Here is a 21,982-nt window from a genome sequence, read left to right on the forward strand (position 1 = left end):
TTAAATACTCAGATTCATAATTCGTATAAAATCCTCGCGTAAAGTTCGTTTTATTGTAAATTACGGATTAATCATATCGTCAATGATTCAATCTTCACACAAAAGAGAAGTATTAATAAACACAAACACCAAAGTCGACTAATATGAACTATTCTCAATTCTCCAAGTTAAGGTTGAAAATCGCCCAATTTAGAATAAATTGGAATTAAACAGAACCCACAATGCAAAATTAGTTATCTTCCCTTTGTGTTACCAAAATACTATAGAAGAAGACAACTGACGCCTATAGAAATAGCTTCACAACCAACCCCCTTTCCCCTGTCTCTCCCCTCACCCCTTTTCATAGTGAATAACTTCAACGAAGAAGTTCAGGTTCAACAAAGACCTGTGGTTATCTTTCTGAAAGGAATTACTATAAAGCGGGGAAAGGTGGTGGTGTGGGTGGGTATGTCATTTTATTCAATGTCACAAAAAACGAACAAAGAAAAAAAACACGACAAGAAATCAATTCACAACGTTTGCATTTACGAAAAAGACGACGAGAGACGAAAAACAAAAAGAAAAAAGGTCTAGGCCCCCTCCGTATAGAACATCATACAATTAGAACAGACACTAAAGATAATCTAGTAGTTTGAGAATTGGTTAAAAACGAGCAGATTTTTTGCATCGACTCCGTTGTATATTATAAAACCTTGTATCCGACCCTTGATTATCAATAAAGGGTACTTATTCTGTAGTATTATGCCAAAGACTAAAAATAGATTCTTTCTACACTCTCTACCATCTGTTTGTTGTTTACTCCAACAATTCTGAGGCGGGTTTAAAAATTAAAAACAAATCCACAATAAAGTACCACAAAACCATTAAATCCATAAAGAGAAATTCTTTTTGTAAAAATTTGAAGAATACATGGGCTTTTAACTTTTTATGCCGAATAACTTCTTTCATGCATTTGAATCTGAGCAATATCGTACCATTGGGACAACAGCTCGGCATTTCAGGTTGCTTTATATATAACCCTACCTATATACCGTGTGGATACAGAACCCAGAGTCAGCTAAATTGGTAAAAAAGACAGCGCTAAGCCTTCACCTCGAATACCTATACCAACAACCTAAATTAATCTAAGGAGATCCACCTGTTTGAGCGTACGACATGGCAAAGACTAGGTCTAGTACTATGTTTATCAATCGACACTACATCAAACTACTAGCGACAATCGCCACAACTAGTCTACTTGTTCTTATTTATATCACAGTACAAGCAATACAAAACACACCAATACCGCAAAACACACTACTAAAACTACAGCACGACTTGGAGACAACTATCAATACCAAGAACCAACTTGTATCAGATGTGACAATTGTTAAATGCCGCAATATCAAGTTTTGCCAAATACCGATGGGATACGTAACGATTAACCCGTCATTGACTTTTTACAAATATGCCAAAAGCGAGCTGAAAAAAAAATTGTATGAATACGAGTATTATCTTGCTGTGAAGTTGTCATCTTTGGATGAAACGACCAGGGTCATAGCTGGATTATCACTAGACAGGCAGGATGGATATGAGGTAGTCAAAGTCAATAATCAGGAAGAAGATCGATTTATTAAATTGTACAAGAAGTTTATCATCAATAATACTGAACAACCACTACTGAGAGATACACCAGTACTACGATCAATTGATGTACTTTTTGGCAGTAATGACTTGATTGACTCAAGAAAGTTCCATCATACTTTACACTTATCAAATGAGGAGTCTGTACATCCAATCTTATCGGTGTGCATGATGAGTCAACAAGAACAAGAAGAATACCAGCAACAACTTTCCCAAGATGCTAAAACTCTTATCAAGCAAGATCAAATATTGAAAACCAGTCAAGACAAATATAAAGTGATGCAACTTTCTGATTTACATTTTGGTCAGGATTTAGGCAGATGTAGTACTGGTACTACTGACGTTAAATGCAGTTCTGATTTGAAAACTTTGAAGTTTATTGAAGCAAGCATAAAACAAGAACAACCTGATTTGATTGTCATTACAGGTGACTTAATTGACGTTGAACGATCATTGGACTACAAATCCATCTTGTTGAAAAGTTTACAACCGATTTTAGCATCAGATACTAAATTCATCTACACTTTTGGTGATGAAATACTGAACAAAGAAGATAAATCAACCATTATTGAGTTTTTAACCTCACTACCCAATTGTCTTAATACATTTGTACCATTTGCTGATACAAACTTGCATGGAGTCACGAATGATAATCTTCAAATATTCAATAAAGTAGTCAAAGAGAAAAATCAAGTTGATGAGCAATCAGTATCAATAACTGTCCTCGATTCACAAGATCATTTCATAGACGAGACTCAAATCAACTATTTGTACCGCATCAACAATGATTTCACGTCAACTGATTATAAATTACTTTTCTTTCATTACCCCATCCCACAATATCGTCCAGTAGGTACTTTCAAAATCATAGGTACATACAATGAAAAACATCCACTAGATACCAAAACAAACATTAAATTTCATGATGATATAATCAATTGTCAGTACCAAGTATTATCGGTTGGACACGAACATGAAAATGATGCTTGTATTTTATCAGAATTGTCCACGAAACCTAAAACTAAGCCAAGAACGGCAGAAGGCGATGCAACCCCATCAATTTGGTTGTGTTATAATTCAATCACAGGTGATTCGGGTATAACAGCAATCAATGAACAATATGTACGTAAAATTAGAGTGTTTGAAGTTGATTTTGAGAAAAAGAGAATCTTGAGTTGGAAGAGAAAAGAAAATGATAAAGATGTTTTGGAACCACAGTTGATATATCAAAGTAAATAGTAAAGAGGGGCTTGTAGCTCAAATGAAGTGTCTGGAGGTGTGATTGAAGTATCAATGTATTTGTACTAGGATATCTCTGTCCCAAATGCACAAAATGTAAAACCATAGAACGAATGCGAAAAAATAAAAAAATCTATCACCAAATCCAATCTCATCTCATCCCAACTCTCCTTTTATCTAATCCCCCTAACCCCCTGATACAATACACCGTACATCTAGCATGGGTAAAGCTAAAAAGACAAGAAAGTTCGCAGCTGTAAAACGTACATTATCCAAAAAGGACCCCCGCCTAACGCAAAACAAAACTGTTAACCCCAACCAACTAGCCAAACAAGCTCAAAAAGATCCAGAACTAACTCAACATGTTCCGCAGGTCTCATCAGCTCTCTTTTTCAAATTCAACGATGCTATAAAACCACCATACCAAGTACTCATAGATACAAATTTCATCAACTTTAGTATTCAAAAAAAAATTGACATTATACGAGGATTAATGGATTGTTTAATGGCTAAATGTATACCCATTATTACTGATTGTGTCATGGCCGAATTGGAGAAATTAGGTTCGAAATATAGAATTGCATTGAAGTTGGCTAAAGATCCAAGAATCCAACGATTGAGCTGTAGTCATGGCGGTACTTATGCTGATGATTGTTTGGTGAATCGTGTTATGCAACATAAATGTTTTATTGTGGCGACCAATGATGCTGATTTGAAGAGAAGAATAAGGAAAGTTCCTGGGGTACCGCTAATTAGTGTTGGTGGGCATTCGTATGTAGTGGAAAGGTTACCTGATGTGTTTTAGGAGAAGGAGAGTGTATATGGAATATACAGTTACGCTCATTTTGAAGTCATAATGGTGTGGATGGAAACGAAATGAATACTTAATCTTGTATCAGAAGAAGGCCTCAGCGTGATAAAATTCAGACTTAGTTGGTGTGTTCTACGTTTATTTTCTTTTTTTTTAGCAGCCAAATATTGTATGTTTTAACCCATACCGAATTACTTTGCTGTACAACAAATCAAATACACATTGACTTGGATTACTTTGTACTGTGTGTTGCCCTCACAAAGTCCAGTTATGTATGACAGACCTTACCACTACAGAGATAAGTCAACACCCAATCATCAAAACTACCACAGCTTTAGAAGTGCTCCAAAAACCACACCTAACTCTTCTTTATTCATCAAACAAAAGCATAAACAGATCATTTCAAATTCAAATCCAAGAGGGACTGCTACAATGCTGCTTGCTTTAGACAATGTGTTTGCTCATTTGCAACATGTTCTTGATCGTGTGGGAAATTTTACACCTATTGACATTCTTTCCCCATATCAAATAACAACGAATCATTCACGAAGTGGAACCAACGACAAGGATGAGAGGGATATAACTCCAAGCAGCATAAAAAGAGTAAGTACACCCAATATACCCAGACGAGCAACTACACCATCATCAAGACCAATCACCACTGGTGCAGCACGTCATCGAATTTCATTTAAATCGGAATATTATAAACTACTTGGACATTATAACGCATTGATACAATTGATATTAGCTAAAAACAATGATATCAATATGCTCAAGTATAAGCTTAATGAAATGGTCAATACGATTATACTAAAACTTGAGAACGTGAATCTGTTTGACGAGGAAGAAGGAAATGAATATGATATTTGTTTAAAAGACACCGATGATACTAATATGGCTAATGCAGTTTACGAAAATGCTCAGAGTGTTGGACGAAGTGAATACAATTTCCAACGCAAAACGGATGAAATTAGTAAGAAGTTGATGGAAATATTCAACCCACAAGAAGAATTTGAGTCTGTTACTGTTGATTCTTATATATTGCACAAGAAGAAAAAATTGAGAAATTAAATGGCATATGAAATCAGAGTTGGACGATGTAGTTTTCGAGTTTCCATATATAGCGATTACTTTTGGTATTTTTGAACCACTTTTCGTAGAAATGTAGATAATTCAAGAAGTTTCAATTAGTGTTTAGACTCAACTTTATTAACAGTGTAAGGGAAATCCAAGTTGTTGACGATAGCAACTTTTAGCGTTTAATTTTCGCAGCCACTCTTCCGCCCTTTTCTCAACGTCATACTTTCAAAGTTGACACAAGTTAAGCCAAATTTAGCACTACACCAAGTGGCATCTTCCCATTAGAGTTGTTTTTGTAGTCAATAAAATTATGTTTACTGCTCACTTCCGCTCTCGAAAGTTGAGTTCCTCTAACTTGTATTCAAAACCAATTTGAAGACGTAATTGCTTAGCAATAGATCCAATGATTAATTACGTCAAGACTTTCATTCAATTATCAAGATCTCATAAGCAAAGGGTAATGCGCATTTTCCCGTGTAAACACGACGATCCCCTCATTTCAAAAGGGTGCCCATCAACGTATCTTTAGTTAAGCACATTTCCTTAAATCACGCAAACACATTCGTATGAACTCAGAAGAATTCCATGATGGCGGTCAGTAGTAATGTAACCAAGTATTTCTTTGAGGATGATGTTGTACCCGAGGAGGACATTGGCAAATTTTTTTGTGGGTCGAAAGCTGTAGTGAAAATGGCCGTCATTGCCTCATACCCCGTTATTTTTGCGAGAGCTGTTATTGCTGTTGAGATCTAATTTGTTGATTGATTGACGAGTCGAAAAGCTTGCTGTATTATAAACTATGCATTGAATATAATTCGTAACGTGTATGATCGGTTGCAATAATTTCTAAAGGGAAACTTTAGAATTTGTCCTTTGTGCTTGGTTGATATTTGGCAATGGATGCTGAAGTAATACCTTCATGAGGGTGTTATTGAACTGTCTTCAATGCCTTTCAAGTCAACAACTAGATGTTTACTTGGAATTGAGTCCCAACTGTTACTTATAATTGACGTGGTGAACTTGTTAATACCAACTTCAGTGAACTTCAAGTGGGCTTTCGCAATTCCACCATTGATCATGAAAACGAATAGAAACTTAGTTAAGACTCTCATCAATGCCATGGTTAATACTTGCTTGAGCAAGTATTAACCCCCTAGCTATGATTCATGCAATAATAACTACAATTTAAAGTAGGAAGAAATGTGATAGATAAGGGTTTGTTATTGCATAAATCGGGAAGTTCCAGGCATATTGCAAAATAATGACAACGGCAATATGGCCACTCAATATCGCTCAATTTCGCAAAAACCATTGACCTTATAGTAATTTTCCCTGGCTTCAAAAGTAGCAATTGGGCTCCACCCTCTCCAAATACGTACACATCTGATTTTTAATCGATGGTCAAGAGTTCAAACACTTCTCTATTAGTGGATTGTCCCCCTCTAGTCTCGCGACTTCCCCAACCCCACAAACTCCCTGCAGTAGCAATTTCAAACAACCATCTAAGCAACACCTCAAATTCAACATTCGACAATAGCACTTAGAACCTGGTGCAGATCTACACGAGCTTTCCTGAGTCATACCACACCAAACTCTTCGTTTCAATATTGTAAGCTGCACTAACAACCTCTGAGCAAGAAGCAGAAGACACATGACTATCACCACCAAATACCACTGTGCCAACCCATGTGTCACTTTTAAGTTTAGTACCTCGCATTATTAAAAAACAACGGTACATCCTAGGTTGATAAAAAACTCTGTTACTTCCCTTTTTTATTTTATCGATACGCTTCCCTAAAATTTCACTAATTGTTTCATGGTCAACGACAATTTTATTGAGAAATTTAAAGGTGGGTCTGTAACTGTAATGTATATGCCCCTCTTGACCATAAATTCGAGCATCGTTGTAATGATTTTCAATCCGTTTGTTCCGTTCTTCCCTCATGTCTTGGGATAATACATCTGCAAAATAACGCCAACCACTTTTGATTTGATTAGGTAACCATAATATATAATTAGTGAAAAGCTGTATCATGCTAGAACAATAATTTCTAAGAGTTAGGAATTGAAAAGTACTTGGCTTGGCTGGCTTATCGTGTATTGAAAGCTTTACCTTGGAGCTATCAGTGGCCCTTAACACATCACTTAAAAATGCCAATTGATCACTATTCAATTTTCTTGACGAATTTATGAAATTTGCCAATTCATCCCCAACGTCTTGCAAGTCAATCTGAATTTGTAAGCAATGGTTTGACTGTGAATTGTTATTTGTATATACAGTCAGAGAGGTTGTCTTGTCGATACTATCTTCAATTGTTTCGAGGTTTGTCTTTGCAAGCACATAATTGATTAGTAAAAAAGTGAAACAATTGAACAACACTATCATCACTACTGCAAAAAAGGAACGTTTCGGTATAAGGACAACACTTGTAAAAGCCTAAAACTTTGCTGCAAAAACGGGGATCCTAGCTTGATCGTACTGAAGGTGTCCCTGACATAAAGAGTGAAGAAACATCAAACTCACTATTATACGGTTCATATGTGACGTAATGGGATCCAATTGTGCTTATTGTTCTATCAGAATATTTTTATATACACTCCTATTATGTTTTCCTCGGTCCAAATATTTATCTCCTTTTATTTTTTTATTTTTGCGCTTCGTTTTTTGTTTACGTCGAATGAAATTTTAGCCAGCCATCTTTTGTCCACATGTTTCGATACACCAAGGGGTTAGGTGAGTGTTGTTGCGTGCATGGGGCAGTGTAGATTATAGCTGGTTATATTTGACTACGCCATTTGTGTAACTCTTTGAACCACAACACGTACATCAAAACTCTTCACAAATATCTCTATCGGAATAACTGGAAGATGATTTTCCGTTCCGATGACCAAGAGGACAGTGGGTCACACACTCTTTACTCATGTAGAATAACCTTTTGGCAAGATGACATGGTGGAAAACAATATGACACTATATGATATACCTTTCAGATACCTTGCTCTACTCAGGTTGTACCTTACATCGTCATGCATTTTTCGTGGTAAATGAAACACTGATATCATCAGTATTTTATCATCAACACTTCGTCTTTTTTCTACACCAAGAACCCTCTTCTTTATCAAGGAATAAATTAAAATTAAATTATAATCTATATAATTAGAATTACAAAACAAATTGATAAAAAAAGACAAACAAGACAAGTAGGTAAAAAAATTGTATAAAGTAAACCCTCTCTTTTTGACAAGATGACAAAATAAAATAAATTAAAAAAAAAGTTTGTGACAAAATTAATTGGACGGGATTTTAATGTTTGATGTAAACAGGAATAGTTTTTCTCATAAATCCCAATGATAAAAACTCCCTATTCAAAATAAAAACAGTAGTGATAAAAATGAAATGCTAAATCTTGGCAACATCTGTAGTAGTGGTAGTAATAATAGTTGTTGTAGACCTTATAATACAAAAACAAATTTAAAAAAAATATTCAATTGTATTTTGCACGCTTAGTACAACAAAGCGACAGCAGCAGCAACCAAAGCAGCACCACCGTAGATGTTAGCGTTAGCATTAGCAGCGTTGTCTGATGAAGAACCAGATCCACCAGTGGAGTTTGATCCACCAGCACCACCGGTTGAGTTGGAACCAGCACCACCGGTTGAGTTGGAACCAGCACCACCAGTTGAGTTTGATACGGCACCACCAGTGGTGTTGTGGAATTTAGCTTGGATAGATCCGACTAAAGCCAATGAAGCGATGATTTGAGTGAATTGCATTTTTGAATATTATATGTGGTTGGCTTGTAGAATAAAACTTTTGAGCTGAAGAAGGAAAAAGAAAAGGAGAAAGCAAAATCTGCTGATGAAATTTGGAATATCTAAGTCCCTTTATATATCCCGAATTAGTCAGAATTATAGAAAGAAAATTTTTAATTTTGCACCTATTTTAATTACTTTAGGAGAATAAAAATTACGCGCCCAAACAGAAAATAAAAATAAAATTTTATTTCTTTTCGTTTCACTGAGGCGTTATTAGCCATTTGTGTAACATTTAACCACAAAATAAAAAGAAATTTACAGAAGATTATAGAACGTACTGCATATACAACTACTTACTTTCTCTCATTAAAAATACAACAATTGTATTTCCGTCACAAATATATCTTTGTGTAACATTCCCTTATTGTTTGAATTCACTTTTAGCCACTCAAACACGACTTTTGGTGTAATAAAGGCTTAGACAGTGGATGTATTTTTAGTCATATCACGTGCATATGAATATGAATATGCGTCGTCTTATTCTTCTCGATTGGGTTAATTTATTATCAAATTAAGTAATAGTAACACAATAAACTGAACCTTTACATCAATACAGCTACTGCATATGACCTATACGTTTTTCACGTGTCCCGGCTTAATTTCGTTAATCTTTGAAATGTCAAGCCACTGAGCCAAGCTTCTCAAAGTAGTGAGCATTTGTGAAACCTGCATATCCCGCCTTAGTTCATCATAAAAACGCAGTTGGTTTTTTTGCCACCCGAGACTCAAAAAGCCCACTAAGATGCTCAATCACTTCTGAAGTCTCATCAACCCTACTACTATTTGACATAGCCTTCTCCAACCACTTCCGTAAGTCTATTAATAGAATGCCTAAGATGAGATTCGTCTATAATTTCAGTTACAATTCTACTTTTTTTTACTTTGTAAGTGGCTTAGTTCATACCCCCTCACTTTTTTCGATTCTTCGGGAAACAATGGGCAAATTTCATCATTTATGTTTTTGGTCAGGCAAAGGAATAATACCAGCGCACTGGATTCTTCATAGTTTAAAGGATTTACAATCGGTAAGATATCATCGAAAACAATAGGTGAAGAGTAGTAAATGCAATCTATGTACTTCTCAATGTTCTTTTTGACTCTGGAGTAGCAACCTATTTTTAGGATTTTACCTCGGTGCTTTTTGTGCAACACTTGACGTAAATGTTACACTAATTCGAGAAATTTAGTGATTATGGGCAAGTTGGGGGTGCAACTATTTCTCTACATTCCTTTCGTGTCATGACGATATTCATTTCTCAATTGAGTTAAATTAATGATGTTACACCCATAGGCAAGCTATTAGAGGCATACGTTCACCAATATCTACAGAATTGTGGTCATCTGTTATGCAACATCTTTGCTCTTTCTCGAACTCACTAATAATAATACTCCCCCTGAAGAGACAAATCACTTATGTCTTCTATTGCCCCTCCTCCTTCTCCGACGGAAAAAAATAAAAAACAATTTTTTTGTAGTAGAGAAGAGCAAACATGTATTTTTCCGAATTCTCTTGGATATATAATATTCTTATCTGTGGACTTTTGTTTGTTATTGTGGAATATAATATGAGGAAAACGTTTGGGTTGCTGTTTCATCTTTATTTAACACCTTTTAATTTTATGCTATTTCTCTTTCTTAACGTCTTGTGATGATTAGTGTGACAAAGGAATCTGCTGTTTATTGTGGATCAGATGGCAGTAGCATCGAATGGTCAGGGCTGACTTGTAAAGCATTCTATGTTTTATCAGTCAAACTATGTTGACTTTTTCCTCGAACTTTTCTTCCAGCATAGGACACGAAATAAAATTGCAAACTCGAAAGAAATGTAATTGCTTCGAATTATATGCACTCGAGTACTTTTATTGTTGTAGACGTTTGTTCACTACGCTTTCCAATAAATTGCTCACCCTTTTTCAAACTGGGTTGCTGGTAAATTCACCATAAGGGCATTTGTAAGAGAATTGGTCCTCAACATCGTAAAATAAGAAAAGCAGGAGGCCAGTTGTGACCTATGTATGGCTACAGTCTCAGACGCAAATTGCTGCTATTGGAACCGCGACGATATCTAACATGGGTGCAAAATTTTGAAACCACATGCTCAACAAATCTGCGTTCACTAAATCTTCTCTTTCTGTACGGCTCTATTTATAGTTTTTGCCAAAATTGCACGACCAGTTTTACCTGCAGTTACGGGTAAATCAATATTTTTTGTTTCTTTTTGACAGGTAAATGGGGCTGTGTAAATATTACACAATCTTAGGTAGGCAATATACAGGAAAGACAATGTAACATCAGAACTAAATAACTGGGCTGTATCTCCATCTCTTTCGAATTTTCTAGAGGTGTAGTCGAAGCACCGGGTTTGATACAATCTACTCTAAAGTAAGCACACACCTACACGACCGAGCTCGTCGTGTTGTGCGTAACCGCATTATGCACATTATTCCCACAGTTAAATTAAGACAATGAAACGCGAAAGTTGAACATAATTTCGACTAAAAATAATTTACAAAAAAGAAAGACGAAAGGGGAGCACAGTTATTACACAAACAATTATCTCTAAAACTTACGAGGTACAATTTTGATTATACGCGTAAAACTTCAATCATTGTAATGTATTATACGCAAACAATAGATTGACGGTCAATTTGATTCACTGATATATTCAAGGCCACACGTGTACCTTGCTTAACCGGACGGCTTAAAAACAATGGGTGCTTATATTTATTGTTAGTGAGGAACTTACGGAAGAAGCGAAGACAAACCGCATTGTCTGTGTTTTACTTAGACGGCATCCTTATGAAAGAGGGGCTTCTCTTAACCAAATTTCCTCTATTCCTCGTACTAAAACTAAAACAATGGGTTTCATGTCAACTTCTGTATGTGTGTGTCTGTGTGCATGTTTTTCTTTTAGTTTCTCTTTCGTCTGGTTTTATTCGTATCTTCTAACTTGCATTGTGTTGGGGTATCGAGTTAGATTGCGTTATACCAACTATACATTAGTAGGGTATTTAACTTCGAAAGATAGGTCTACTGCTTTGCTAGTTTGTCAGTTCATTCTCTAAGCTTGATTTCATTTTGTTGAAGTTAAAGCGTTTATGTTTTTCCACAATTTGCAGCGGTATGAATGCAAAAACTCCTCTATCCATAATTGTGAAGAGACAAAATGAGTTTGCTATGTCACCTCCTTTCTAACATTCTGTATCTCTTATGAAATGAAGTACCACATGATTTTTCCTCAATACTCTGACCTCGGCTATTCTGAAAACTTTTATTAATAGGAATCAGGTTTTTTACTTTTGCAACCAACAAAAATAAAAATTTTGGGGAAATTCTAACAAGCATATCAAATAGTTCATATTTTTCCCTTATCCCTTTTTAGTTACAAGAAAAAGACACCTTATTGATTTGGGAATCTACTATTGAACTAACACCCTACAAATTGCTCTTCCTAATGATGTAACAGCCCCAGAAAATTGAAAAGGGGGTGTTTCCGATATTCTAACTTTACCTAAACGTCTGTGCTATTTTTACGGGTTTTCTTCCTTAGCTTCTTTAGAATCACTTCCTGCATTACCTTCAATCTTCCGAACTTTGTTCATAAACTACAGCTTTCTGTTGGTGGTCTATTGAAATGGTTAAAGTTCGCAAGTTTTTTGACAAGTTGATTACGGAGCCCAAACATCAAGCCATAAGAACTGCGGCAGAAACAAACTACAATCCATATATTGACAAACCAATTTCTCAACATAGTTCTGATGCAAGAAAAGGAAAGAAAAAGAGTCTGCTGTATAGTACTTTACACAATTGTCGAGATGAATCAAAAGTTAGAGAGAATGGCAATATGGATCAAGAGCTGTTGACGACTTCTTCAAAACCGTATTCCTCTCTCAAACTGGCTTCACCACCTATATCTCCTGTGCATTCAATTAGACGGAGTTTTGCCAATGCAAACAAAAAAGAACCCAACGAAGTAGGGTTGGACTCCAATATTAATCCAGCCATTGACTCGATTTCATCATTAGAGTTACTGCCAATTGGTTCGGCCACATCAATCACGCTGAGCTTCAATTTACCCACAGTGGCGCGACATGACGCATTTTATTCCCTTGTTAAAGTTGACAAGTTTAAGTTTTCTCAACGTGGTACTTTGTTAAATTTCAAAACAAGACAAGGTAATGGCCTGGATATTTTCGTTTGTGATGAAAATGGTAGAAAGATTAGAAAGAGAAGAAGTAGACGCAAAAGGAGAAGTGTTCGAAGGAAATTGAGTTTGAGTAGTAGTGTTCCAGAAGGTGATGAAATCAATGGGGAAGTGGTTGATACGATTGGACCTCCGAGGAAGGCGGCTGCCACTAAGGACGACGTATCATTTGTATCTATTGCTACTACTGCAACTACTGTCACCTCATTGACAACTTCAATCAATGGTGTTGATCCTAGATTAGGTAATGAAGCAGCAACACCTATAGCAACAAGGTCAGGCCCAGTAAGAAAATCAATTCTATCCAGAAAATCATTTAAACCGTCTATGGAAGCCACCAATGGATGTACTCCAATAACAACTACATTCGACGACGGCGATATCCCAGTGCCACCAGCACCAGCTACACCATACAATTCCCCAACTAGATTTGGTAGCCAATTTGATCCATGTTTCAATGTCGATAATTTCAAAGTCAAGATAATCCCTGATGTAGCATCATACCAACCAAGCTTTCTTCAAAAGCGCGGTTCAATGCACACTTTAGAGTCACGAGTAACCACACCCAATAAAATTACCAATACTACCAACACCACAAATAACAGCAAAGGTACCAAAGTAGCAACAGGATTATCTGCTGCTTCATCGACGTCGTTGACCGATGAGACAAAATCAATAACAGCGTCACTTTATCACCAACAAATCGAGTTTGGCAAAAGATATACACGCGTGGTTGAAGAGGGATTGAAATCTTCTTCGCTTAGTGCCCATGCATCAATTCGTGATATCAAGCAAGAATGTAGTGGTACCAAGACAAGCGAGTTTAATGGTGTTAATGCAGCAGCTGTTTCCAATTTCGAGGCGGATAGTACTGATGTACAACTGCTATTGCTGTTGCAATTGCTGCACTATGCTGTCGACTGTGGAGAATTTGAAGAAAATGCTCCACTATTGGGTAAAAGAAACGGAAAAAGTGTTGCCAGTGGATTCACGGGAGATGCTGATTATAGCGAAACAATTGAACTGACGACATCCTATGGTGAATCTCGTGACCTTGTTACTGGGGCAGCAACTCAAATCAATGAAAAGCTTGATCACAAATGGATTATTCAAGTGAAAGATAGGCTCCAGTATTACTACAATGCAAATTTGAGTAAATTGAGACGTATCAAACTACATCATCAAAAGGCTAGAAGCGGAGAAGGGGTCGTTAGCGAGACAGAGAAGCCAAAACCAGTTGGCATCCTTGTTGAAACTTTAACGGAGATTTCACCAACTACTTCTAGCTCAACTTTGAATCCACAATCTGGTCTTTATTCACATCAAAACAAACGATCACTGAAGATTAACGTTGTTGAGAATGATTGTGTTGAAATAAAACGTACTGCAAATGGTAAAGTCGACTTTCTGAATACTGTTGATTCTGACGGGTTTTATGTTGCTGATGAAGCTGAAAAAGAGGATGATTTAACTGGGGCGATATATTTTATAAAAAACGACAAGGAAGAAGCGCAAAGTGGTGTCAAAGAGGCAAATGTAATAACCACCTCACCCTCTAAACGGGTGTCCAAGTTGCTTTATTATCATCGACAACAATTACAACAACAATTCAAATTTGCTCCTCTGCTGTTTGCTAGAGCCAACAACAAAGATAAAGATGAAGATGACAAGACAAAACCCACAAATGGATTATTAAATGGATTGCAAAATATGCTCAAGCATGGATCATCAAATAAAATGATGATGATGGCGATGACTCCCCCTCAACTGCCACAAAAGGACTCTCAAGTGATTGAGTTTCATTCGCCTTGTGAAGTTGAAGAGTCGAGTTCCAATGATGGTGATGATGAACAAAGTTATCGTGGTCGTTTCGATAGTGATGTTACATCGAGTGTTGTGAGTTTAGCTGTCGGCGAGAGTTTTTGTTAGTGTAAGTTAAGTAGTGTTTTGGTATAGGCGTGTTTAGATTTCAGTATTATTTCCAAATTGAGCCAGCGTTAATTTCGTTTAGGTCTTATCTACGTAAACAATGAAATTGTTGCGAAAGAGTATAAAGATAAGAAATTGCAGAGATAAGGTTATTGAAGATTAGTGCTCGAACAATCATTGGTTATTTCTTTAAGCTCTGACAGTGGAAATCTCCGTTAAAGTCATCCTGATATATGTTTCGCTTTTTTACTGGTTAGGGCCATCAACAGCCTCTTTGTCGTTTTGATGTCTAGATGACTCAAAAATTGCCATTCGCTTCGGCGTTTAATATCCGCGCGGCATCTTCCACTCTTTCTCTCTTTTGTGCCCCACCACTCGTCCGGAGATCATTTTTATTGAGTTTACGGCATTAATTTGAATCCACACCGCAATATTATCCGTACTAATTTGTCTTTTTTGTTCTTTCTCGCTTTTGGTCATTTTTGTTCGGTTCGGTGCAATTTTCAAAAGAATCCACCACAGTTTTTGACAGCCATCAACATTTAGTATAGAGCTTTGGAAAGAGATCTATTCCTTGTTAGAACTTAGCATAGCATATTCCTAATTAAGTAAAACACTATTCAACAACAAAGCTGACATAGCTGACTTTTGCCGCCAATTTTTGCTTAATTCTCTCCACCCCACACTTTGAACATCAACAATGACATACTCAACTGGCCGAGGAGGTGCTGGTAATATACATCAATCTAAAGACAAAACGTCGGATCTGAATACGGCTACCCATGAACAATTAGACAACATACTGGACAATCTAGGAAAAACGACATCGGGTGAACATAAATCGTTTTACTATTCAACAGGAAGGGGAGGCGCCGGCAACATCAAAAAGTCGGATCAATTACCATCACCTAAACTAGCACCACAGGGGTCAAACACCCCTCATCTCACAACATCAAAAGTAACCACGGGTCGTGGTGGATTCGGTAACATGGTTGATAATAATGACCCCGAATTGACGAGAAAGCTACAAGATGTTGATCAAGAGGATCTTACCAAAGTGAAAAGTCTCGAGTTGCAAGCTATAAATTCTAAGGGATTCAGTGTAGGTCGTGGTGGGTTTGGTAATGTGATTCTGAATTCAAGGAGTAGGTCATCATCAGAACACGAGAATGGCGTACCTGCTTTATACAGTGTTTCATCCCATGGTCCCAAAAAACAAAAGAAGAAAGGAGGGTTCTTGGAAAAGATCAAAGAGATATTTGCTTGAAATAAATGATAGAGTTATACTGACCTTTTAATGATTATGATGATATTACCCGTTGATTATTGTTCTAAAGTGATACTAAATAATCTCTGACTTTATCTAATGCTCTATATCTATGACTTATTGTGTTTTTAACTGATTTATCCATCTCAGCATAAGTCTGATCATATCCAATTGGTTGAAACACTGAATCCCATCCGAAGTCAGTTGGACCCCTACTATCAACAATAGTACCTTGGGTTCTTCCTTGGAATATCTTGACTTCTTTACCCGGTCCTTCACAATACCCAAAGGTACAAATTGCATTGGCTCCTTTATCTTCAAACCCAGCCAACATCTTGACTAGTCCTTGCAATCCTATCAGTTTAACAAACCACTTTATGTATGGGCCAGGTAAATCATTATATGCATTGAATCCTAAACATGTATCTTCAACTAAGACAGGACCATTAATTTGCTCAGCTGCGGATTTGGCTTTATGAATTGTGACTTCTTCAATGGTGCCTTGAACTTCATCCAAGTCGATGGATTTGTTTGTAATGCAGAATTTACCCACTTTGTTGGACTCTTCTGAGGAAGTTGATAATATTGCAGTTACTTCTTTGAGTTTGTTGGCGTTTCCTGTAACAAATGTTATGGTTGACATGGCTGCTCTGGAGGAAGTAATAGAGTTGCAAATCTATGACACAACACATTTCACTTTTTTTTTTTTCCAATGTGTTGACTCAGAGTACACAAGGAATAGGCATCCGAATTACACTTTAACGCCAGACGACTGCCCTACATGGCTTAGGCAAATGATGCCCCCGAGCCCCTCCAGATTGTTGATTAATTTACATTTCAATCTCTATATACAAGCTTTTCCACCTACTTACCCAATCTCTTTCTCAACGCACGTTGAGCCTTTCTTCTCTTCTTGTACTTGTGCTTCTTCATCTTCAATCTTCTTTTACGTAATACCGAATCAGCAAGCATCTCGTTGTTGTTCCCCCCTGCATCAACAATCTCGAATTTGATTTCATCGCCCACTATTTCCACTTCAATGGCAATGCGTAAATCCTTGTCGGGGAGCTTTGATATAGATGAGGAGTTTATATTAGGCAACTTCAATGTAACTTCATTAGCTGTTGGAACCAAGTTTGGCGTTTGTAAGATGGATGTTGGTTTTGATGCTGAAAATGAAAGTGGTGGTAGTGATGATAGTATTGGTGATCTAGGGGGTATGTACAGTGAAGCAAATCTAATTACTGACTGGCTTGCGCCCCTAAATGGCGTTTTCACAAGGGATCTAAGCATAATCCGTAAGCAACTTGTACTCAATGTCAATAACGAAGTCTACGCAAAGGGAAAATTTTGATTTCTATTGTGCGAAAATTTGGATTCTAGGTCCCGCTACCAGATGATTTCCAAAGTCTACTGCTATTTCCATGTCTCTATCTCTATGTTCGTCTCTATCATCTATGATTATCTCTATAAACTTAATTCTACATTCATTGAAATGTCTTCAGAACATTCAACGATGAACCCTTTCTTTCCAACAACTCGATTCGAAGAACTCACTTGACCCATCATTTTTGTCAACCAGTTCTGAACATCGTATCGGAAACCAAAACTGTTCAAAGTAACAGGCTTATCACCAAGAGGTAATAACCCACATAATGGAGGTGACGACATATTTTTGCAAAAGATTGCTCGATTGGGGTACATAACATAGTTGACTCCCTTGTACAATAAGAATATCAAATCATCATTGGTTATGAAAAATAAATGCAAATTAGGTTCTTTTTGATGAAGGATATAAAGCTGGTTTATTGATTGAATTGTTTGGTCAAATCTACCTCCAATCACAGACAATGCATAAATTCGGATTTGTATATCGCTGGCGCCTCCAAATTCATTCTCCCAGATTTCCTTTAGCCCATCATCTTCATCAACTTCTAGCCATTGCCTACCCTGCTCTAAAAATGAATAGTGTAGTTGTATGCAACGTACCGATTTTTGAAAGTCATTGCTATATTGGCCATATTGTGGTATAATCTTGACTCCCTTTGATTTGTAGAAGCCTCTGACATCGTCCCTTAGTGAATCAAAGTCTCCCACTATATAATTTGGTAAATAGTCCCCTCGCTCTTGATCATTGGCAAAGTAGTCGTGAAGTCTATTAGCACCACCGTCTGAACACACTACTAACCCACAATGGACCCATATTGTTTTAAGATCGGTTTTGAATGCTTGATTGGATATAAGAAGTACATTATATTTGCGTTCACTTTCCTTCACTGACGTTAGAAACGCAAATGGCTCAATTGTGTGATGCTTCTCCAATGGAGGATCAACAACTACTGTATCCGGTCTCTCAAAGACCTCTCCTTGTTCTGACATATTGCCGTTGCTGTGACAGGAGTGTCGAAAATTTTGTGACAAGGCGCGGCCATTAAATGAAATCGACTTTGGAATAACTGACAACATTCACATTGTATTTGTAGGCCCAGCAGATCTACACACCTCCTTTATCTGCCATCGCCATATTATCCAAGTATGAGTATTCCTACTCCAAATTCAGCAGACACGATATCGGCGCCACAATCAACTGCATCTAGACCAGCTACTCAAAGCCAACCATCTCAACCACAACCATCTCAAGAAAGGAAAGAGGCAATTGTCCCCCGTGATGTACGATTGCTTCATTTGATATTTGCAACTCAAGGAATTCAAAATTATCAAGATCATGTTCCGTTACAATTGATGGATTTCGCTCACAGATATACCAAATCAATTTTAAAAGATGCACTTATATACAATGATCATGCCAAACCAGCAAGTTCAAATTTGAATTCAAGTACCAACGCCACTGTCAATACCGATGACATAAGGCTTGCTATTGCTGCTAGAGGTAATTACCAGTTCAAGCCAGTGCCACCCAAGGAACTAATGTTGGAGTTGGCACAAGAAAGAAATTCCAAGCCATTGCCTCCAGTTATACCGAAGTGGGGTTTGAACTTACCTCCTGAGAAGTACTGTTTGACGGCAAAGGATTGGGATAGTGTTTATGACGAGCCGGAAAGTGATGACAGAGACGGACAGAGGAAAAAGTCTAAACCTAACTAGTAGAAAATGTCCATCATAGTGTATACTTTGTAAGCAGTTGTAAAAATAATACAGGTATGTACGGATTGAGTGTAAAAGAGCCGTTAAGAATTGTAGAAGTACCAAGAATAGTAATCATTGAACGTGATCAAAAGGCAAAGTCGAGCCAAGCAAAGCCCACGTCAAATTTCAACAACAAAGTCGAAAAAAAAAAATCAAAAACTTAGGTGTCCTATAATTGATCTTCGACCTCCACAATCAAATACACATCTAATGCTACCTCCATCATTAGGATCAATCCCAGAGGTCAGAGAAGAGTACCCAGGTGCCTGTCTTACTGAGCGTACTGCCCGCTTACTTCAATTTATAGAATTGGGACCACCTGATTTATGTAACATATACAAGCATTCAATCAACGCCAAAAGGGAACATGGAGAAATTGGTACCTTTTTATATTTTGTCGGGGTGGATACATCTTCAATAGCGTCAATTGCAGCCCATTTACAAAGTTTGGCCAACTTGATGACTTCAAAGGCACAATACTGGTTTGGAGAAAAGAAACACTGGAAAGTTCCTCAATTGACGTACTGTACTTTCAACGCCTTCAGCAAGACTGATATCAGAGTTACTGTTCACATCCCTGGGAAGTTTGGTATACAAATATTAAACCAAGAGGGCAAGATGATTCAAGACAATTTGAATGAAAAACAATTAGAAAAGTTGTGGTTGGAGACTTTTGTCACTTCGATTACTCGTGCAGTTTTGGAAAGTGAAGACAATGAGGATGCCAATAAGTTGGGGGGTGTCGTTGAAATCAGAAAGATTAATCCATTTAACAACGGAAGTGCATCTAAAGAGTTGTTGAATAATTTTTTTGTTGGATTTGAGCAATTATTCTTCCAAGGAACAAAGTTAGGATGCAATGTTGACTTTCCACAACCAACTGTGGTCAACAACTATCTTGTTGATGGGTTTTTGAAAGTTGTCGAATTGACGCAAAGTTACAGCCGAGGATTGGAAATTTTGGAGAAATTGTACAAGACCGAACCTGGTGTTATTTCAATCATTGCAAAACTCCAGTTGTTGAAGCAGGACGAAATTGAGGCAGTGAAAACCATGTACAAGGGGATTCAAGATAACAAAAGGGATGCAAATACTCTAGTCTTGCAAGCAGAATACTGCTTAGATAAGAAAAAGCCAGAGTTGGCATTGGAATTGGCCAAGCAAGCAGTCAAGTCATCTCCCTCCGATTACTTCACTTGGTCGGTCTTGGTCAAATGTTATACTAAATTGGGTGACTTTGAAAATGCTTTGCTCACTTTGAACTCGTGCCCCATGAACTCCCACAAAGAGAGATATCAGTTAAAGAGAGTCGTGCCAATCAAGACCCACGATGAATTGCATTTACCATCGCCATTGGATGTCACATTGGACGAAGTTTCAAATTTGCAAAGTAATGACATTAGTTTTGAGCATAAAAACTTGGACCCACAATTGGTCAACTTACCAGCAACGAATTTAAAATCTACGTATGCCAAAGCTTATGATTTATTGACGGAAATTGTTGCCAAAACAGGCTGGGAGCAATTGTTGAAATACCGTGCTAAGGTTTTTGTCATGGAAGAGGAATATAGAAAGGATAAGAAAACGGCCAACGGACACCTTCGCAAAGGCTCAACTCAGTCTTCTGTCACTGTTAATGATAACACCACTGCTACTGCAATACCATCAGTCACCGAAAGTGACGTCGAGTCCACTGTGGCAATCAAGTCACCAACTCAAAAGCCTCTTGATGCCGCAGCGTCAGTTGCTCCAGAAGCACCGACCGTAGAAGATGATACAGATTATGACGAAGAATTCAAAAAGAAGAGATTGTGTGAAAGGTGGTTGGACAATTTGTTCATGCTCTTGTACGAAGACTTGAGAGCATTCACTATGTGGCAAGCTGAATCCTTGCATTTCCAAGCTCAACAAATGGAGTACAAAAAGACAACCTTGGAATGGGAGATACTTGGTCTGATAGCTTATAGATTGAAGCACTTTAAAGAGGGAGCAGTTGCTTTCTCCAACGCCTTAAGTGGGCGTTTTTCAGCCAAATCACAACGTGAAATGCTTAAGTATTATTTGAAGGAGCACTCGAGACTTATAACTAAAAACACTTCGTCATTTAGTGGCAATCCAAGCTTCATTCAAAACTATTCCAAAATGATGAACCAATTAAATGAAAAGATTTTGGAAAGTATAGTTCGATTGTTAGTGTGGAACCATCGATGGTATTCCGATTTCTCCCCATTTTTACTATTAGGTTTAAGTGATCTAGTTGCTTGGGAAGGTTCAGTCAAGATTGAAAGTTCTGTAAAGGCTTTATACAGTGAAATCAAGTTGCCAGGTTCTGGAAGCAAAGACGGTGCTGGTAAAGATCACAAAGAAGACCATTTCAGTAATCATGGTGTGATTGAAATGATGAAGGATTTAAACGATGATTACATTAAATTGTACAATCTAAATAACGCTGACGAGTAAGCTGTTTAGGGAGAACGGGGTTTAAATTTGTTTACATGTAGCGTCTAATCTAATACACACACACAATTATGAGGTAAAAGTAGCTCCATCTTCTTTCGTCTTGTGAGCGTAAAGTCCGAAGTCACGAGACATGCTGCAATTTCGAAAAAAAAGTGCTTAAAAACATCACCTTCTTATCAATTTAAAACAACATCTCCTTGATACAGTTTTTACAGCGTATAGCTCTTCATTAGTATTTATTAACTCAACTAGAGCCCCATTACATTTATGTCCGCAATCAATAGGTTATCTATGGTCCAATCCCATTTGGAGAAAGTATCAAGAGACAAAATGATTCCAACGTTTCCACAACTTCCACGTCATGATAGATTTGTGTATTCGCCGAGGGAATTTTATAAGATAAACCC

General features: G+C 37.3%; 12 protein-coding genes across 12 annotated transcripts; 7 read left to right on the forward strand and 5 right to left on the reverse strand. All coding sequences in view use genetic code 12, as the record gives it.

Moving 5' to 3' along the window:
- Positions 1 to 1,155: 1,155 nt before the first annotated feature.
- CORT_0E05100 (hypothetical protein) lies at positions 1,156 to 2,862 on the forward strand (the record flags this gene model as incomplete). The annotated part of the gene is made up of 1 exon (XM_003870175.1): positions 1,156 to 2,862. The coding sequence occupies one exon, from the start codon at positions 1,156 to 1,158 to the stop codon at positions 2,860 to 2,862; it is 1,707 nt and encodes a 568-aa protein (XP_003870224.1).
- A 220-nt stretch (positions 2,863 to 3,082) lies between these two features.
- CORT_0E05110 (hypothetical protein) lies at positions 3,083 to 3,667 on the forward strand (the record flags this gene model as incomplete). The annotated part of the gene is made up of 1 exon (XM_003870176.1): positions 3,083 to 3,667. One exon carries the CDS (start codon positions 3,083 to 3,085, stop codon positions 3,665 to 3,667), a length of 585 nt encoding a protein of 194 aa, XP_003870225.1.
- A 276-nt stretch (positions 3,668 to 3,943) lies between these two features.
- CORT_0E05120 (hypothetical protein) lies at positions 3,944 to 4,744 on the forward strand (the record flags this gene model as incomplete). Its single annotated transcript, XM_003870177.1, has 1 exon — positions 3,944 to 4,744. One exon carries the CDS (start codon positions 3,944 to 3,946, stop codon positions 4,742 to 4,744), a length of 801 nt encoding a protein of 266 aa, XP_003870226.1.
- A 1,567-nt stretch (positions 4,745 to 6,311) lies between these two features.
- Positions 6,312 to 7,139, reverse strand: CORT_0E05130 (hypothetical protein; the record flags this gene model as incomplete). The annotated part of the gene is made up of 1 exon (XM_003870178.1): positions 6,312 to 7,139. The coding sequence occupies one exon, from the start codon at positions 7,137 to 7,139 to the stop codon at positions 6,312 to 6,314; it is 828 nt and encodes a 275-aa protein (XP_003870227.1).
- A 1,117-nt stretch (positions 7,140 to 8,256) lies between these two features.
- Positions 8,257 to 8,526, reverse strand: CORT_0E05135 (Pga56 protein; the record flags this gene model as incomplete). The annotated part of the gene is made up of 1 exon (XM_003870179.1): positions 8,257 to 8,526. The coding sequence occupies one exon, from the start codon at positions 8,524 to 8,526 to the stop codon at positions 8,257 to 8,259; it is 270 nt and encodes an 89-aa protein (XP_003870228.1).
- A 3,676-nt stretch (positions 8,527 to 12,202) lies between these two features.
- CORT_0E05140 (hypothetical protein) lies at positions 12,203 to 14,701 on the forward strand (the record flags this gene model as incomplete). Its single annotated transcript, XM_003870180.1, has 1 exon — positions 12,203 to 14,701. One exon carries the CDS (start codon positions 12,203 to 12,205, stop codon positions 14,699 to 14,701), a length of 2,499 nt encoding a protein of 832 aa, XP_003870229.1.
- A 700-nt stretch (positions 14,702 to 15,401) lies between these two features.
- CORT_0E05150 (hypothetical protein) lies at positions 15,402 to 15,968 on the forward strand (the record flags this gene model as incomplete). Its single annotated transcript, XM_003870181.1, has 1 exon — positions 15,402 to 15,968. One exon carries the CDS (start codon positions 15,402 to 15,404, stop codon positions 15,966 to 15,968), a length of 567 nt encoding a protein of 188 aa, XP_003870230.1.
- A 64-nt stretch (positions 15,969 to 16,032) lies between these two features.
- On the reverse strand, positions 16,033 to 16,611 carry CORT_0E05160 (Ham1 deoxyribonucleoside triphosphate pyrophosphohydrolase; the record flags this gene model as incomplete). The annotated part of the gene is made up of 1 exon (XM_003870182.1): positions 16,033 to 16,611. One exon carries the CDS (start codon positions 16,609 to 16,611, stop codon positions 16,033 to 16,035), a length of 579 nt encoding a protein of 192 aa, XP_003870231.1.
- Positions 16,612 to 16,832: 221 nt separating this feature from the next.
- Positions 16,833 to 17,261, reverse strand: CORT_0E05170 (hypothetical protein; the record flags this gene model as incomplete). Its single annotated transcript, XM_003870183.1, has 1 exon — positions 16,833 to 17,261. One exon carries the CDS (start codon positions 17,259 to 17,261, stop codon positions 16,833 to 16,835), a length of 429 nt encoding a protein of 142 aa, XP_003870232.1.
- A 174-nt stretch (positions 17,262 to 17,435) lies between these two features.
- CORT_0E05180 (thiamine pyrophosphokinase) lies at positions 17,436 to 18,434 on the reverse strand (the record flags this gene model as incomplete). Its single annotated transcript, XM_003870184.1, has 1 exon — positions 17,436 to 18,434. One exon carries the CDS (start codon positions 18,432 to 18,434, stop codon positions 17,436 to 17,438), a length of 999 nt encoding a protein of 332 aa, XP_003870233.1.
- A 69-nt stretch (positions 18,435 to 18,503) lies between these two features.
- Positions 18,504 to 19,073, forward strand: CORT_0E05190 (hypothetical protein; the record flags this gene model as incomplete). The annotated part of the gene is made up of 1 exon (XM_003870185.1): positions 18,504 to 19,073. One exon carries the CDS (start codon positions 18,504 to 18,506, stop codon positions 19,071 to 19,073), a length of 570 nt encoding a protein of 189 aa, XP_003870234.1.
- A 252-nt stretch (positions 19,074 to 19,325) lies between these two features.
- On the forward strand, positions 19,326 to 21,575 carry CORT_0E05200 (Bud7 protein; the record flags this gene model as incomplete). The annotated part of the gene is made up of 1 exon (XM_003870186.1): positions 19,326 to 21,575. The coding sequence occupies one exon, from the start codon at positions 19,326 to 19,328 to the stop codon at positions 21,573 to 21,575; it is 2,250 nt and encodes a 749-aa protein (XP_003870235.1).
- Between the last annotated feature and the right edge of the window lie 407 nt (positions 21,576 to 21,982).

This window comes from Candida orthopsilosis, assembly GCF_000315875.1.
Source record: "Candida orthopsilosis Co 90-125, chromosome 5 draft sequence".
In the NCBI taxonomy this organism is placed as follows: Eukaryota; Fungi; Ascomycota; class Pichiomycetes; order Serinales; family Debaryomycetaceae; genus Lodderomyces; species Lodderomyces orthopsilosis.